The 18858-nt window shown below is 37.3% G+C and overlaps 1 protein-coding gene and 3 gene segments (V, D, J or C); all 4 read left to right on the top strand.

Moving 5' to 3' along the window:
* Positions 1-3155: 3155 nt before the first annotated feature.
* LOC118241042 lies at positions 3156-3672 on the top strand. The segment is given in 2 exon segments: positions 3156-3219; positions 3329-3672. Coding segments are annotated over 2 exon segments (405 nt in total).
* Positions 3673-4424: 752 nt separating this feature from the next.
* Positions 4425-5481, top strand: LOC118241041. The segment is given in 2 exon segments: positions 4425-4448; positions 5056-5481. Coding segments are annotated over 2 exon segments (450 nt in total).
* Positions 5482-9449: 3968 nt separating this feature from the next.
* Positions 9450-9978, top strand: LOC118241192. The segment is given in 2 exon segments: positions 9450-9544; positions 9671-9978. Coding segments are annotated over 2 exon segments (351 nt in total).
* A 4809-nt stretch (positions 9979-14787) lies between these two features.
* On the top strand, positions 14788-17313 carry LOC118241040 (Ig heavy chain Mem5-like). Its single transcript, XM_035524308.1, has 5 exons — positions 14788-14843; positions 15233-15332; positions 15458-15761; positions 16778-16811; positions 17008-17313. The coding sequence occupies exons 1-5, from the start codon at positions 14832-14834 to the stop codon at positions 17311-17313; spliced, it is 756 nt and encodes a 251-aa protein (XP_035380201.1). The 5' UTR covers positions 14788-14831.
* Positions 17314-18858: the final 1545 nt, after the last annotated feature.

Genomic DNA, 18858 nt, shown 5'->3' with positions numbered 1-18858 from the left:
GATGAAGCTTTCCTGTTCAGCTTGAACACAAACCATGTTCTCTACATTTCTCCTCCTGCTGTCAGCAGCAGTAACTTGTGAGTTGTATGCTATACTAATTAAACATTTTCTAGTGGCTAGTACAGAGTACAATTTGGTGTTTTGACAGCAACTGATTGTAACTTATTTTAAAATCTCATAACTGTTGTTCACAGGTTCTAGAAGTATTGAGCTCGTTCAGCCTCCTGTTATGGTTGTTAAACCAGGGGAATCATTTTCTATTCCCTGTAAGATTACTGGGTACTCAGCCACAGGTGGGGGGTACACAAACTGGATACGACACTCAACAGGACAACCAATGGAATGGATTGGCTGGTTCTACAGTACTAGCCAAACTGACACCAAAGACTCACTAAAGAGCAAGATCGGTTTCTCTGCAGACACCTCCAGCAACAGTGTGTTATTACAGGGCCAAAATTTTGAGACTAAGGATACAGCTGTGTATTACTGTGCTCGGCATACACAATAGCAAAAAGTGCCAAAAGGCCTAAACAAAAATCCCCAGTGTAAAATGCTTAGACATATGCGTACACACACACACACACACACACACACAAACCACACCTTACATCAGTTCTTACTGTCCACCTTAATAGGGCCACTTTATTTGCTGGTTTAAAAAATATACAGCACATATATTAGCCCATCTGTTGTCAGGCAGGTTTCTTACCAAGAGAGAAATTATTATTGGTAACATGGCAGTGTGTCACGAATGGCCACCCTCTTCACGTCCCTGATGTCACGGTTTCCCTGTCTTCCTGCACTCCCTGGTTCCATGCCTTAGTTTCATTTTCTCCGTCCCTATCTGTTCCCCTATTCCACTGCTTGTTTTACTGTCTGCTCTTCCCATGTTCACCTGTATCTGTTTAGTGTCTGATTGGCTTGCTTATTTAAGCCATGTGTTTCTGTCTTCTAGTTTGTTGCTTGTTTTGGTAAGTTATGTATATCTGACAGGTTTGCCTTATGTCCATTTTACTGTCGTCGTCGTCGTCGTCGTCGTCGTCATTGCTTTTCTGTGTATTCCAACTGTGTGTTATATTACCCTCAGCACCCGTTAGCCTCTGTTTGTTTTACCCTTCGTGTCGTGTTTCCTCTATTTAATAAACCGCCTGCTGCAATTGCAGTCTACCTCTGCCTGTTCCTGTCGGAAGTGTTACACAGTGACACTGAAATGGTGGAGGCAGTGTAGTGGGTGTTGCACAGGTAAGAGTGTGTCAGTGAAATAAAATAAGAAAAAGACTTGTGAATTACCAAGTAAAAAGCAGCACATAGCTGGAATATTTTTGTGGACATAAATTTATTCATTCATGTGTAATGAGTTATACATGCACAATGCCATATACATGTTTATTAATATGAATATATCATGCATTTCTGAATCTGAATTACGGTGACCTGTATCTGACATTAGCAAAGAGCTATGTTTATAAGAATTTGGTAATTCACTTTATTTTTGTAATGTTGCGTCACATTGACGGATTGTTTCATTTCTGTTACTTTAGCACGATAAAAAGGCAACTTATTAATAAAGTAATAAATGTTTCAGTTCAGTACTTAAATCTCGATGCATGAAGAAAGAAACCTTAATGTTAAAGTAGGCATTTTGTGTGTGTTTTTTCAATTGAACTGAGGCTTGGACTATAAAATAAGCACAATATATAGGTGTTGTCAGGTTTCCTTGTAACACTTGAAATATTACATTATAAATAAAGGGGGGAGAGCATTGCCAAAGTCTGTCATGATAAGATGAACCTAAGACCATAAAAGATCTTCTCAAAGATCACAGGAAAGGTACAGAGACAAAACCTAATCAAAACAAAGGACACACGCTCAAACCACAAGGATAGTGATGGACTGGAAGAATTAAAAATGCTAAAAAATGCAATTGTATTTGATTATATATGAATACATCTGATAGAATTGCACATATTAAAATAGGGAATTATCTGAATGTGTTATAGGCTAAAGTACATAATTGTCTCAGAATAATAAACTTGCTTTCTTCTGTCCACTTCTGGTGTTTCAAGGCAGAGAGGAAGGGTTAATGCAAATTCATTTAGTTGTGAATTTGCAGGATACGAGGGGACGAGTCACGTAAAAGCGAAACATACTTTTATAATGACTCAACACAACAAAGACATAGCACGCAAGCTATCGGTTAAACTTTGACAATATTCACATTTAGACAAGAGACTTATATACACACACACACTAATGATGCACAATGAGGAGCAGGTGTGAAACACAAGGAGGGCATGGCCATACAGAGGAATACACACACACACACGTTTGGGTGGAGGGGCCACACCGTGCCAGTTGTCCTTATAGCACGTGATGAATCATTAAATTCCCAATTTTAGGAAAGGGGGAGCAGGTTTACCATCAGGGCACAAGCAGCATGAGTAAGTGTTCTGAGTAGCGACCTGAGCCCGGGTCACTTATTCATGCACTCTTATACATTCAATAATAATACATTACACTGAGTAATACACTTCTTGGTTTGCTTTATTTCTACATAGTATACCAGCGCATATGATGGCTGTGTATGTCCCAGTCCTGGTCATGGAATATTCCTGCACTGCATATTTCACTAATGCCAAAAAAACATGAAACTGCAGGAGCAGGACTGTGAACCAGTGAGACTGATTTCATGCTTTTTGGCATTCTCCAAAAAAGACACATTTATCATAGTAATGGTTTAGTTCAGAAATTTTCATGTATTCATTCATCACGTTTTCAGATTATCATTTATTCAGAAAATTCCATCACTAGGACTTTAGATTACTGGGACAAGTGTATTGTGTTTTTTGTTTTTTAAACATCCTAAGATGAATTCACTTATAGCAAGCAGAAAGTAGCAGTCTTATGCGGATATCAATGAACAACATGTCCTAAATCTTGAAGTCGACTTTATATTTATTTTCATGTTTCTAAAAACAATTGAGAAATGTCAATGAATGGCTTGCAGACAGTTACCCTGGAAGTGACAAATTTGATAACCACACATCCCAGTGTGTTTGTTATAATGATGTTGGACGGGATGCACTATATGCAAATCCTACCGCTGTCCCTCTTACATATGGTCTGTGGGTCTGAACTGAGCTAAGCAGTTCAGTTCCATGTCAGAACCAACAACAATGCTCTCATCGGTACTGCTGCTGCTGGTAACAGCTGCTTTCTGTAAGTGTCTCGGGTGAATTACTGTATCTGAACTGGAAAGGGACGTCTTTAAACTCAACATGTTTGTAAAAATTATTTTATAACATGTTCTGTTATTGTCATTCCCCAGGTGGTGTTGGCTGTGTGGAGCTCACTCAGCCAGCCTCTGTGGTGGTCAAACCTAGAGAGTCATTCTCCATCTCCTGTAAGATCTCAGAGTCAAGTTACTGTATTAACTGGATACGGCAACCCACTGGAAAAGCTCTGGAATGGCTTGGCTATCTGTGTAGCGGTGGTGGCACTAATCTCAAAGACACAGTGAAGAATAAGATCAGTTTCAGCCAGGACACATCCAGCAGCACTGTTTTTTTAAGAGGCCAAAACTTTGAGATTGAAGACACAGCTGTATATTACTGTGCCAGAGAGTCACAGCATTACACATATACAGCAGGCCTATACAAAAACAACCCCTGACAAATATGGAACAAAAAATGTGATAAAAAAAACAACCCATGACATCACACTGCTTACCTGTTCATCTCAACATACACAACAGATTATTTTCCTCCTGCTTTACCTTTGTTGTTGACTTCAATATCAACTGACTAACATATACATTATACATTATTTTACAAATACACATTTTATTAGTTATGCACTATGGCAAATATTAATTTCTAATAAATATTCTTTTAGTGTTTCTATATTACAAATGCACTACACAGGACCACAGGTGAAGAACAAGAGATTATAGCATTTAAATAGTGTTTTTAGTGTCTGTTGTATGGTTGAAATCCTTTTATTTGTTTATTACCTCTGTGCTCTGTGCGTATATATATATATATATATATATATATATATATATATATATATATATATATATATATATACATATATATATATATGTGACCTTGTAGTATGGTTTTCATTGGTCGCATTGATATTATACTGCATGCTACTACAAGGACGAATATGCATTATACAGTAGGTAGCAGGCTATTTCAAACATTGCCATTACCTTGATGTACTGTATTCAGTTTATAGAAGGAATGAGCTCGAGAAGAAGTGGGAGTTACTTAGGATTCAGTATACTCATTATAAGAAGTCTGCACATTTGTGAAGCAGTGAGAGGCTGGTGCACTTACACAGGCGCAGAACATTCGTGTCATCCATCAATAGTATGTTTGGTGTGTTCAAGTGCAAATACACACAAGCAACAATGGGCGATGGATGGTGATCATGGGTTGCTAGTATGTGATGTTACTTCTTCACTGGAAAAACATTTGAAATAGCTTAATGTTTTGCTATAATGACATATACATTTAAAATCAACAACAAGGAGTAATAGAAGAGCTGATGAGGAAAAAGCAAGCCATAGGAGAGAACACTTGAAGTAATGATCATAATCACAGGGCCAGATACAAAATGAACAAAGTGTGTGAAAGTAGGGAGAAATTAAAAATGTTTTAAAAATAGATTTGTATTTCATTGAATGTAAAGAAATCTAAATATAATTTCACATAATAAATAGGGAATAATGTGAAAGTCTTATAGGCTTATAGTACATAATTGTATGTACGTTCTGTTTCATGTCCACTAGTGGTGTTTTGATGCAGAGAGGTGTGATAAATGCAAATTGATGTTGCCCTTATAAGAGGTGATAAATCTTTCAGCTGTACATTGCAGGCCATACTGCCTAATGTCATTGTGGTAGCTGTGAAAAAAGGAACAATATATCCACTATGGAGATAATTGTGAATGTGTTTTTAATAACAATCTTTCTTCAAGATGAGCCAATGTTCATGATCAATATCTGACTTACCTTAATTTTTTCACAATATTTTACCATATTTACAGGATTTTGTTCTCACAGGTATTCTCTACCAGACATTTACCAAGTCTGAAGCTGTTGTTAAAAGACCAGGAGAATCTTATAAACTGATCTGCACAGCATCTGGATTCACATTCAGTAGCTACTGGGCAGCTGTAGTCAGACAGGCTTCTGGGAAAGGATTAGAGTGGATTGCAACTATTGACACATCTAGCAGTCCCATCTCCTATTCCCAGTCAGTCCAAGGAAGGTTCACAATCTCCAGAGACGACTCCAGCAGTCAGCTGTATTTACAGATGACCAGCCTGAAGAGTGAGGACACTGCTGCATATTACTGTGCTAGACAGACACAGTATGAGAAGACACAGGCAGAGCTGTACAAAAACCACATCCTCACACATCTTCACACATCCTCATTGTACATGAAAGATCCCTCAGACATGGAGCCTTAGAAGTGCATGTATAGAGTAAAGATAGATCCTTATATAATACTGGATGTGAACCAATCTAGAAATAGGTACTGAACCTTCTGCAGTTTCCAATATTTCATTCATTGCTAAATTAAATCCAGTCAGACCTAAACTGTAAAATATTCTAGGTCAGGCCAATTAATCATTAAATAAATTCCTTCCTTTCTTATTTTCCAGTGCTGTTTTCATGCAGACACATTCAAATTTTTAGCATTGGTTAATCTTTGTTCCTTCTGTTATATTGAAGGTGAAAATATTCTGGAAGTGGAAACTGATTGCTTGAAGTTTTTAAAATCTCAGACATTATTCCACTTATTTACAATATCATTAAAAAATGACATTACTTGATCAACTGTAATATGTAAGTGTGTTCAATAGAAGTTAACTTTTGAATCAAAACTACATTAGATAGTGCTAATGTTCACATTTTAGGTAAGGGGGTACAGGTTTAAAGTCAGTGTACATATTATTCTCTTTTGCTTCTTTATGCACTCGTCACAGATTTAAAAATGAACAATCAACAGAACTCCAGATTTCTTTAGGATTAAAAATTATAACCATAGAAAATGTATTAAAAAGTTCAATAGCAAAATCAATAAGTATAAATATGCCCTCCTCAAATGATCTCAGGTCTTTCATTCTGCTCTCAAGTAAATGTTTAATATATTGATAAAATATGAATAAACAAACAATAAGTTCAGAGTATCACTTTGAAATATATTTGATGATTAATGATGTTTTAAATAATGATTAGCAAAAAATCATGATTGCAACCCCGAACAGAAACATCTTCAGTTACTTTTATATAAAGGATATGCAACAATTTGAAGCAGGAGCAAAGCACTAGAGCAAGATTCATTGATTTTAATATTATTGCCCTTCTTTTTTCATTTTTTAAAATATTTCTCATTCTCACTATAAAAACTTGCAGTGTAATAAACAACACCACTTGCAGTACCATAAACAACTCCACTCAATCTCTTAAAAAAATAGTTTCATTTCTTTCTCAAGTTTAGGAAATAGTAGTTTTAGTCCTGGATGTAGCAGCTCCTGTTTTCCTGAAGAACAGAAAATCCCACCAGTACAACACAAACAATGTTTTCTACATCTCCACAGCTGTCACTGACAGCAGCATCCTGTAAGTAAATTAAAGACAGTTCACAGTCTTGAATGTCACTAAAATGGAATCCATTTTGATTGAAAGTTATTTTTAGCACATTTATTATTATTATTATTATCCACAATTTATTTATATATTTAAAATTCACAGTGTACTTTACATAACAGCTCACATCTGTGTGTCAGTGGCGATAAACGTGCAGACAAAAAGCAGCAAGCAGCGGTGTAGGTCTCCAACTTATATGATTAATGAAAGAAATTAAAGTGAACCAACTACAACAAAAGGAGACAAAATAACATACAATGACCGACAATCTGTACTGCAAACAGAACAGGCTTAAATAAGGCATAACAAAATTGCATAACAGCCTCTAGGTGGTGTGGCGAATGAGGGAACACACACCACCTGAGGGAGGCATGGCACAATAGAAAACACAGACACATGTAAAACAAGAATAACAAAAACAAAACCCACGTGCAGAGCCACCACCAAATGACGTAGGCTATGGCAGGGGGGGATACATCACACAGCAGTTTCAAGGAGCTTAACAAAGTCTCACCAGAATAGCTCCATTAGCTGTAAGGTCTCACAGTCAGTAATTAATATAGTTTGGATTCCAACACCTGCAAAAAAGGCATTGGAATGGGTTGGATTTATGACTGTTGGACAGCAGATAAAATCAAGGAACTAAAAAAAAGTTCCATGGCATCAGTCTAACGTCGTCTCCTGCTGAGGTTAGGTGTCCGGAGAACTCCGTGAAGGTGTCCTGTCAGGTCTCTGGATATGCTCTCAGTGACTACGGCACATGCTGGATCAGACAGCCACCAGGCAAAAGTCTGCAGTGGATTGAGATCATATGGGGTGGTGGATCCATAGACTATGCAGGATCCTTTAAGAGTCGCTTCACCATCTCCAGAGACACGAGCAGTAATATGCTCTTCTTAGACATCACTGGCCTGCTGCCTGAAGTCTCAGCTGTTTATTATTGTGCAAGAACAGCCACAGCAGTAGAGCTGAGGCTAAGGTTAATACAAAAATAAATTTTTACAGCTGTTTTATTTAGAGTTATCACATAATCTGCATTATTTAGGAAGCATAGATGATAGACTACATAGCAAAACAGTCACTACAAGTCTCATAATAATATAAATAAGAAGCAATTATATGAATGTTGTATATAAGAGACTTTGAAAAAAAGTATGTTATAGAAATACATAAACAATTCTGAGATTTGCTGAGGCACACTGAATGTAATGTTCAAGTTATTTACATTCTGTGCTAACATACGGTGCAGTGGTAGCTCAGTGGTTAAGGTGCTTTAGTGGTATAGGTTAATTGTTGGGTCAAGCCCCACCACTGCCAAGTTGCATCTCTTGGCCCCTGAGCAAGACCCTTAATGCTCAAGTTGTACTCAGTCATAATTGTAAGTTGCTTTGGATAAAAGTGTCAGCTAAATGTCAATATACTCATTTTGATAAACCACTAGGACTCATCCCTCACTGAAAAAGCAAACATATGTAAAATACTGTTACTCTCAGTGTTGCATTTGTCATATCTTTGCCCTTTCCACCAATTTTTCCAGTTTTCCAAATTTCTCTTTCTCTTTTCCTATAATTAGAATAATGGACTGACATTTTGTAAAGGATCTCCTGGTATTTAGTCATTAGTTACAGTATAATAAACAACTAGTCTCTATAATGAAGTATAATAAATAATAATAAATATCTAATAAAAATATAATAAAAAATAATACATATATTTTTAAAATGGTCTCACTTGGATGACAAGATAACTAAAAATTAGTTTCAGTCTTGTATGAGGCAATTCCTGTTATCCTCTGACGAACAGAAAAATCCCATCATTGCAACACAAACCATTTTTTCTACATTTCTCTATCTCTAACTGACAGCAGCATCACATAAATTAAGTAAATTACATACCTGTACCCACTTCCATTAGTACCAGCTGCTCTCAAGCAGCTATGGGGAACGTGGTACTTTACTGAATTAGACCTATGCAGTGCCTATAAACTAAAAGAGAGTGATGAATGGAAGACAGACTTTAGCACATCTTCTGGACACTACAGTTCCTGCTCCTTCTGTATCACTGTCTTCTAGGCATATATCAACGAGGTCATAAATGAGTTTCTGGGTAGATCCTTTGTTGCATATTGCATTGATGATTTTGATTTGTTCCCTTTCCTTTGACAGACAAGTGCATGATATGTGTGCAGTCCTTACCATGCCTCTGACTGACCTGCTCCGCTGATATAACTCTTGAAGACTTCAAAGTCGCTTTTGCCAGTGCCCCTGTACTGCAGCAGCCCAATCCCATCAAACCCTTTGTCGAGGAATTCATTGCAGTGGCTGTCATTGTAGTGGCTGATCTTTGCCTACAAAGGGTTCAGTGTGACAGACTCAACAATCAGCATGTGCTGGATCTGCCAGATTCCTGGGAAAAATACTCGACTGCATTAGTTTCTATTATTCTGAGAGTAGCAGGGCAGGTTCACAACATCTATTTAAACTATGTTACAAACCTGATTGTGATGAAGTTTATGATTTCAAACTTTGAAGATGGTTCAAATGTCGACCTGCAACCCTGTAGAATCATGAATGCTTTATTTTATTAAAGAGATTCGGCAACCAAGAATGAACTGTTTTCTTTGTCCTTTTTAAAAGAATGACCGAGTGTTTTTTTCTCTCAAAAAGCAGATTGCAGTAACCTTGTAGTTGTCTACATTCCATGTTCTAAAATACCTTTTTCTTTCATGGGTATCCAGATATGCAAATGCAAGCTTCCCACCTCAATCTCTCTCTATTTAGGTGATGAGGCAGTTAAGCTCTGGAGAGCAGAGATCACTCCAGAACAACAACACAACCATGTTCTCCACACCTCTTCTACTCCTGCTGGCAGCTGCATCCTGTGAGTTATTGATTAAATAATTTAATTTGCTGCAATTGCAATCCTGTTTTGATTACTTATTAAATTGAAGTTTGAAGTGTAATATTTTTATTTGTAGTTAATTACATCATATTATTTTATTTACAGATGTGCATGGTGAAGAACTGACTCAGCCTGCTTCCATGACAGTGCAGCCAGGCCAGAGTCTGTCCATCAACTGCAAAGTCTCATATTCAGTTACTAGCTGGAGCACAGCTTGGATCCGACAACCTGCAGGAAAAGCCCTAGAGTGGATTGGGTATATCTATAGTGGTGGGAGTACATCTTACAGTGATAAATTAAAAAACAAGTTCAGCATCTCTAGAGACACTGGCAGTAACACGATAACATTACAAGGACAGAATCTGCAAACTGAAGACACAGCTGTATATTACTGTGCAAGAGACTCACAGTAAGAAGAGCTAGTGATTACGCTTTACAAAAACCTTGTGAGTTCTGTTTGAGACACACTTCCATTATTCCAATAAATCCAGTAAATGCTTATGAATTCATCTCAGCTCAGTTTGCCATGTTATGCAAATTTGAAATGAAATGAAAATGCAATTTATATAACTGAAGACACAGCTGTGTATTACTGTGCCAGCGAGTCACAGTAAGAAGAGCTAGTGGTTACACATTACAAAAACCTTGTGAGTTTGGTTTGTGATGCACTCCCAAGGCAACCATTTAATCCAATATCCTTACATGGACTATCAAAATGAAAGCTCTGATATTTTCTTTATGTCTCTGTTCAGCATTTAGCTACTATGCTGCACTTAAAACTGTGACAGGCCAGGCAAAGTCAGATGCTTGCAGATATAAAATATGAGATTTATTTGTGCTCAAAACCAGGGTCAATACCAGAAGGACAAAATCAGGGGTAATCCAAATCATGAATGAAAAAGCAGTCCATGTCAAAAACCAGAAAAAACATTCAAAAACCAGGCAGATCAATCCAAAAGGGGCAGGCAAAAATCAGAGACGAGAAACACAAAAACTAGATTCAATACACAGAAAGGTAATCAAGGAACTAATGCTCTGCATACTCAGACTAACAATGGAGGCAATACTTTGCAACAGAATGTAGATTAAGACAGCCTTATCTATGTATTCCTAAGTGAACACAGGTGACTTCAATACTCTGGTAATGATGATCCAATCGAAAGTTCATGGTTGGATGAGTCGTTGGTCGGGTGATGAACAGCCTGCTGGGTAGTATAGTTTATTAGGGGTCAGGCAGTATAACAAAAACCAATTGTTAGAGAACTTTGGAAGTACCCAGCATGACATGTTTTTATATCAAGTTGTAATGATGCCAAGCACCTCAATGATCTGGGTTGTAACTCACACACATACTAACTCACTAACTCACTCACATTTAACATAATTCACTACAAGGGTGCACTGTTAGCACTGAAGTAGCTTTGGTGCTTCTCATCAATGACACTGTATGTCCTTGTTATTATATAGCTGTCTTGGACAGTATTGCATGTGAGTTTTGCACTGCTGCTATTACTGTAATCAAGCATATTTTATTTTGCGGTTAAGTTGAAGGGAACAAGTGAGGCAGAACATTTCTATATCATGTAAGTTTATAAATAGAGTTGAATGAAAGTACATATGTAGAACACAGTTGCTATAGAATTATTGCTTAATTTTTCACTTCTGCTTACTCCAGGAAAGGGCTTGCAGTGGATCAGAATAATCTGGATCAGTGGAGCCAAACACTCCGGACGATCCTTTAAGAATCATTTAATGTGCTGTACTGAGACATCAGATGCCTTGTGTCAAAAGTCCCAGCTGTTTCTTGTTGTGATATGACCAGTACTTTGGTACAGTGCTGTGTGATTAATAATAAATACAAGTCACGTTTCTAATGAAATGGTTCACTTTCCAGGCAGGATTAAACATATCTAACAATTATTGTTAGATCACTGGATTGTAAGTGTCATGTCTGCTCGGGATGCTTCCCTTCACATTAGCAGAGATCACAGTCTCCTGAGCATTAGGAATCTTTTATTCACCTTTTTCTAATTGTAAGTCTTGTTATTCCTTGTATTTAAGCCCTGTACAAAGTGTTGATCCCTAACTTTGTTCCTGGATCTGTTTGTGACAGTAGGAATGTTTAGTCTTGAAGACAATTTTGGGGGGCAATCTTGGGGACAATTTTCATTGCTTCTAATTATTTTATAAATGTGGACTGCATGAAAGCACACATTAATATTTTTTCAGGGGGGTGAAGCAGATTTACTGCATTTACATTATCACCATTTGACATATGCAGTTTTGTTCTGGAAAGTATAGTAAAAGCATTTGACATTAACTTGTTCACTAATTTAGTAATAGTTTTTAGATCATGACATAGATCTTGTTTCTCATGCTTTGACAGACAGACATTATAAATCTCATGAATGTAACTGGGACACTCTTTCATGCTTACATGCACTGATTCCATCAGGCTCCTGGTAAAGGATTCAAAAATCTAATTTACTATTATTCTGAGAGTAGCAAGAACACAGCCCAGACAGTACAAGGAAGGTTCACAGCATCTAAGGAGAGCTCTAATTTCTACTTGCATATGAGTCAACTGAAGCCAGAATACTCTGCTGTGTATTACTGTGCTAGAGAGTCAATGTGCTGAAACTGATACATCTTAGGAGATTTCATTTCTTTTTGCCATGTTCTCTGTATGTAGATTAACTGTTGGTCAGCTGTCCATAAATCCAACAATCAGACTATGTAGTGTGAAGCAGTTTCCAAGAATGTACCCCAAATTATTGTAGGCTATGTGATTTCAGACATTTATCTTATTCAAGGAATCTAACCAAGTTTCCTTGCATATATGGAAGTATTTACCTTGTTATAAATTATTTTTCTAATGCAATCTAATGTAATCAGCATAATTCACTCCTGCACAGGTTAGGTCTCCTGGGGACTCAGAAAACGTGTCAGGTCTCTGGATATGCTGTCACTGATGCTGAGACAGGTTTGACCAGACAGAGTCCAAGGTAAGGGATGCAGTTTTTTTAAATCAATGATATGTTTGTATTTTATCGTCACACAATTTTACTATAATTGTGAAATTTGAATTTCTTGATTCTTATTGAATTTAATACTAAAGGCATGTCCAACACAAACCTAGATATATAAACTCATCTTAAAAACCAAGATCAATAAAAATATTAATTCATGTTCCATTTGCAGCACAGCAGGGTGCACCCCTCACTAAAAATACAAACATGTCTAATGTACCCTCACTAGCCATGCAGCATTTGTCATGTGATTGACTTGTTATGCAAAGGTCTCATGGAACTTCCTTATATTTAGAGGAGCAGGCTGAAAGTCTGTAGATGAACTCCGGGTGTCTAATAACTCTAATGAGTTCCAGCTCTAACCAAACCATGTTCCTCACATCTACGCTGGTGCTGTTACTGCTGATTACAACACGTGAGTCTTGTATCTGTTAGTAACCATTTTAAAGCATAATGATCATTTTAATGCGCTGTGATATTATTTGCTTTGTGCATCTGTTTAGGTGTCCAGTCCCAGGTTGTCCTCACCCAGTCTGAGCAGTCACTAGTAGTTGCTCCAGGTGGATCTCATAAACTGACCTGTGCCTGTAGTGGGTTCAACTTGGGCAGCTATAGGATGCACTGGATCCGTCAGGCTCCTGGGAAAGGACTGGAATGGATCATGCACTACCACACTGACTCTAGTAAAGGCACAGCCCAGGCAGTACAGGGCAGGTTTAGTGGATCCAAAGACAGCTCTAATTTCTACCTTCATATGAGTCAACTGAAGCCAGAGGACACTGCCATGTATTACTGTGCTAGAGAGTCACTGTGAGAGGACTCATACTGACAGCTGTAAAATAACTCTAAAATAAAAAATATAGTAAAACGAGAAGTAGGAAAACACTGGTCAAAAAGGCAGTGATCCTCATAGTAAAATTGTAGCATGCTACTTTTAATCTGAACTTTTATATATATATATATATATATATATATATATATATATATATATATATATATATTTCATACAGTCATCATAAAACATAAAATCCATTTAAACATCATATGATAAGAATTCTTTCTTTCTTTCTTTCTTTCTTTCTTTCTTTCTTTCTTTCTTTCTTTCTTTCAAACATCATTAAGAAGTATTTGCTGTGCTTCTTGTCTATTTTCAAAAGTTTGTAAAGCCTCAACATAACATAAATTTTGTTTGTCATTCATATCCCCATCCCTCTATTTGCAGTAAAAAGGTTTACGAGGATCTCCTCATAAAGATGTTAAGAGGAGTACCGCATGTTAGAGATCACTGTGAATTCTGCCCAGAAAATATTCCCCTTATATTTCACGTGTATTCCAGTAGAGTGCGCCTTTCACTTTAAAAGCAAAACAATCTGATTTAACTGCAGTCAGTAATTTTTTATGCTGTTCCCTCATTATGCAAATTTTTCATTGAACTTTTCTGTACAAAAATAAGAAGAGAGACATTCTGCAGAGGATCACTGTGTCACAAGGATCTTATTTATCATGTCTGGATTCATTCATGCAATGTTCCTCATATGTTCACTGCTGCTACTGATTGCCACTTGTGAGTCTGTAACTCTTGTACTGGGAAACCACAATAAATCCTTAAATGGACTATGAAAATGAAATCTCTAATAATGTTTTCTTTATGTCTCTGTTTAGGTGTCCACTCTCAGATTGTCCTCACATAGCCTGAGGAGTCAGTAGTAGTGGCTCCAGGTGGATCCCACAAACTGACCTGTGCCTGCAGTGGATTCAGTGTGGGAGCTGCTGATGTGCACTGGATTCGTCAGGCTTCCCTTTTACACGACATACTTAAAGATGATTTATTTTAGGACTAGTGGAAATGGGCTGTTTTTCCAACATGTGGAGACAATTTGCTATCTGTTAGTCATAGACTTACTTTTTAAAGTTCTAATATAAGGACTTTTTCAACAATTGTTTTATACTTATGAAACACTACAAGAGCATATCTGTTGACATATAAGTGAAAATATAAATGCATTAAATAGACCAATAAATTTAACAGTGAGTCCTGATGTCCCATACCAGTTTGTCCTCACACAGTCTGTGCATTCATTGTAGTGGCTCCTGATGGGGCCCACACACTGATCTTTGCCTACAGAAGGTTCAGTGTTGGAGAGTCCAAAAATCAGCATGTGCTGGATCTGCCAGGTTCCTGGGAATAGACTCAAGTGGATTGTTTTCTATTATTCTGAGTAGCAAGAGCTCAGCTCATGCAGTACAGGGTAGGTTACCAGCATCTACTGAAACTATATTACAAACTTGATTGTGATAAAGATTATGATTTAAAACATTGAAGTTTATTAAGAAATGTTTCCTTTGCAACCTTGTAGGATCATGAATGTTTCCTTTCCTAAAAGGAAAAAAAACCAAAAATAAACAAAGAAACAAATAAATAGCTGAATGTGAGACATCATGAGATTGTATTTTTATAGCCATTGTTTTCTTTGTACTTTTAAAATAATGGCTTCTTATGTTTCTTTATGTTTATTCTCAAAAAGCAGCTTGCAGTGACATTGCACTTGTCCATAATCCATGTCTTAAATACCTTTTTCTTTCATGGGTATCCAGATATGCAAATGCAAGCTTCCAACCTCAATCTCTCTCTATTTAGGTGATGAGGCAGTTAAGCTCTGGAGAGCAGAGATCACTCCAGAACAACAACACAACCATGTTCTCCACACCTCTTCTACTCCTGCTGGCAGCTGCATCCTGTGAGTTATTGATTTATGTATTTAACTTCCTGCAAACACAGTCCTATTTTGATGACTTTTAAATTCAAGATTGAAGTGTAATATTTTTATTTGTAGTTAATTACATCATATTTTCTTATTTACAGATGTGCATGGTGAAGAACTGACTCAGCCTGCTTCCATGACAGTGCAGCCAGGCCAGAGTCTGTCCATCAACTGCAAAGTCTCATATTCTGTTACTAGCTCGCACACAGCTTGGATCCGACAACCTGCAGGAAAAGCCCTAGAGTGGATTGGGTATATCCATAGTGGTGGGGGTACAGCTTACAGTGATAAACTAAAAAACAAGTTCAGCATCTCTAGAGACACTGGCAGTAACACGATAACATTACAAGGACAGAATCTGCAAACTGAAGACACAGCTGTATATTACTGTGCAAGAGACTCACAGTAAGAAGAGCTAGTGGTTACGCTTTACAAAAACCTTGTGAACTTGGTTTGTGATGCACTCCCAAGGCAACCATTTAATCCAATAAATGCTTATGGATTCATCTCAGTTCAGATTGCCATGTTAGTCAAATTTGAAATGAAATGAAAATATAATTTATATTTAGAATAGCTTAATATATAGAACAGGTAAAAGGATTGGTGAGCTTTTCAGTTCTAGCTAACTGACCAGTTGCACAAAAACCATGTTCCTCATATTTACACTGAAGCTGGTGATAACCAGACTTAGATTTATTTGAATGAGGACTGCAGACCATCAGTTTTAAGGCATAATAGGGATTAATTTTATTATTTTATTATTTATAATTTTACCAATTAATCCAGTAAATGCTTATGGATTCATATCAGTTCAGATTGCCATGTAATGCAAATTTCTCAATTAAGAATTCATTAATATATAGAATAACTTAAATAGAACAGGTAGAAGGATTGGTGAGGTTTTCAGTTCTAGCTAACTGACCAGTTTCCATTCTACAGAAACCATGTTCCTCACATTTCACTGACACTGCTGATAAACAGATTTAGATTTCTATCAATGAGGACTGTAGACTAAAGCACAATAGGGATTATTCTTATTTTCTGTAGTAACGTTTGTTTAGGAGTCCAAACCCAGATTGTCCTCACCCAGTCTGAGCAGACAGTAGCAGTCATTCCAGGTGCTACCCTACAAATTGAACTTTGTCTGCAGTGGATTCAGTGTGTGGGCACTGATGTACTGAATATGTCAGACTCCAGATAAAGGACTTGAATAGGTCATGTATTATCACTCTGAATTTTTTTGATTGATTTTTATTCAGTGTATCTCCAACAGTAAAATCATTCATCTTTACTCATATTCAGTCATATACCACCAATAGACTCTGCCCCTCGCTGAAAATGTACTTAACATCCATCCTGTGTTGTTTCATGACACTGACTTGTTATGTAAATTTCTCATTGAATCCTTTTCCTCTATTTAGTGGAACAGGTAGAAAGTTTGAAGAGGATCTCCAGGTAGCTTTCTGCTCCAAGAACATCCAGTTCTAAACCAACCATGTTTGTCACATCTACACTGCTGTTGGTGCTGGTTGCTACATGTAGTCTTTCATCTGTCTCAGTAACAAACTACATTAAAACTAAGAAGTGATTTATGAATCGAGTCCACTTTGACAATGTTTCTTTGTCAATCTGTTTAGGTGTCCACTCTCAGATTGTCCTCACCCAGTCTGAGCAGTCAGTAGCAGTCACTCCAGGTGGATCCCATAAACTGACCTGTGCCTGCAGTGGATTCACTGTGGGGGACACTAACATGCACTGGATCCGTCAGGCTCCTGGGAAAGCACTCAAATGGATCATTTACTATTACTCTGATTCTTACAAGAGCACAGCCCAGACACTACAGGGCAGGTTCACAGCATCTAAGGACAGCTCTAATTTCTACCTGCATACGAGTCAACTGAAGCCAGAAGACACTGCTGTGTGTTACTGTGCTAGAGAGTCACTGTGCTGGGACTGATACAGACAGCTGTACAGAAACCCTGCAAGGAGATGCCAAAGAGAAGCAGCAAAACAATGTGTTGTTTAGAAGTTACTAATTTCAATAAATGTAAAATAAACTGCCTACAAATGAATATACTCATATTTTATATTACATATATTTATTATGTGACCAAAATTGAACAAAATGAATGAAAGAATAGGCAGAATAGATGAGAATAGTTACAAACTGAGCTTGGTTACAGCCCCTAAAAAGTCATTTGACATGACAATGAAATTACATAGAACAATGAAAAGCTGGCGATACAATACAAACTAAGGAAAAAGTTAATAATTGCCCAATCTATATAGTGAGTGATGCGTATTATGTTTATTCTTGCATATCGATGAAGGCTGTTAGACATTACTTTATTGTGAGCAGTATCACGTAATAATATTAGGAAAGTATAAGACTGCAATGTGTAAACCCAAAATAACTGTAATGTAGGTGGTGTGACAACACAAACAAGAAAAAAACATCAAACAGTCCAGTGGCAGCAAACGGTCAAACATCATGTACATTCATGGTTACCAACAAGCAACAGAACCCAGACTTGGAATTAAGAAAAAAGGAGGGAAGGAGAGGAATACCTACACAAATACTAATAGAACCAACACGGAGAATCTGGGAATACATATTAAGGGGAACAATACACATGAAGACCAAAATAGAAGCAGGCTACAACAAAATAAAAATGACACAAGCAGCAATACGAACAAATAACACAAGCAATAACAAACAAGGTATGGAGTAACAGTGACTAATGATGATACTGAACACACACAGGATATATATGCATGTACTTATGAGAACTGAACAAGACACAGGTGATACAAATGAGACAGGGAAAACGAAAACGGACCAGAACAGGAACGGAGAATATGAAACAATGACATGAGGCAGGGAAACCATGGAGACAAAGATGCTAGGAGGGGCCAATCAGCCAATCATGACAGGTGCTGGCAAGTTCAAGGGGTGGGACAGCCCAGGTGCATGCACATAGGGTGCTGTTCACGTCATGAAAAAGTTTGAAAACAGGTGGCATTTAAATGACTTCTTGAGTTTACCAGCATAATTCACCCCTGTTCAGGTTAGGTCTCCTGGGGACTTAGTAAATGTGTCACGTCTCTGGATCTGAGATCACTGGTGCTAGGGCAGGTTTGACCAGATGGAGTCCAAGGTAAGGGATGCAGTTACCTGAAATCAATTATGTGTATTTTACAGACATACAGCTTTTCTATAACAGTAGAATTTTAATTTCTTGATTCTTACTCAATTTAATACTCAAGGCATGTCCAGCACAAAACTTAAAAATGCAAAGTCATGTTAAAGACCAAGATCACTACTCAGTATTCATTCATGTTTCACTTACACTACGGTTGGGTGCACCCCTCACTGAAAATACAAACATGTTTAATGTACCCTCACTAGCCATGCAGCATTTGTCATGTGATTGACTTGTTATGCAAAGTTCTCATGGAACTTCCTTATATTTAGAGGAGCAGGCTGAAAGTCTGTAGATGA

This window comes from Electrophorus electricus, chromosome 1, assembly GCF_013358815.1.
Source record: "Electrophorus electricus isolate fEleEle1 chromosome 1, fEleEle1.pri, whole genome shotgun sequence".
Classification (NCBI taxonomy): domain Eukaryota; kingdom Metazoa; phylum Chordata; class Actinopteri; order Gymnotiformes; family Gymnotidae; genus Electrophorus; species Electrophorus electricus.
The sequence above is the reverse complement of the archived record's forward strand: the minus strand, read 5'-3'. Positions and strand labels throughout refer to the sequence as shown.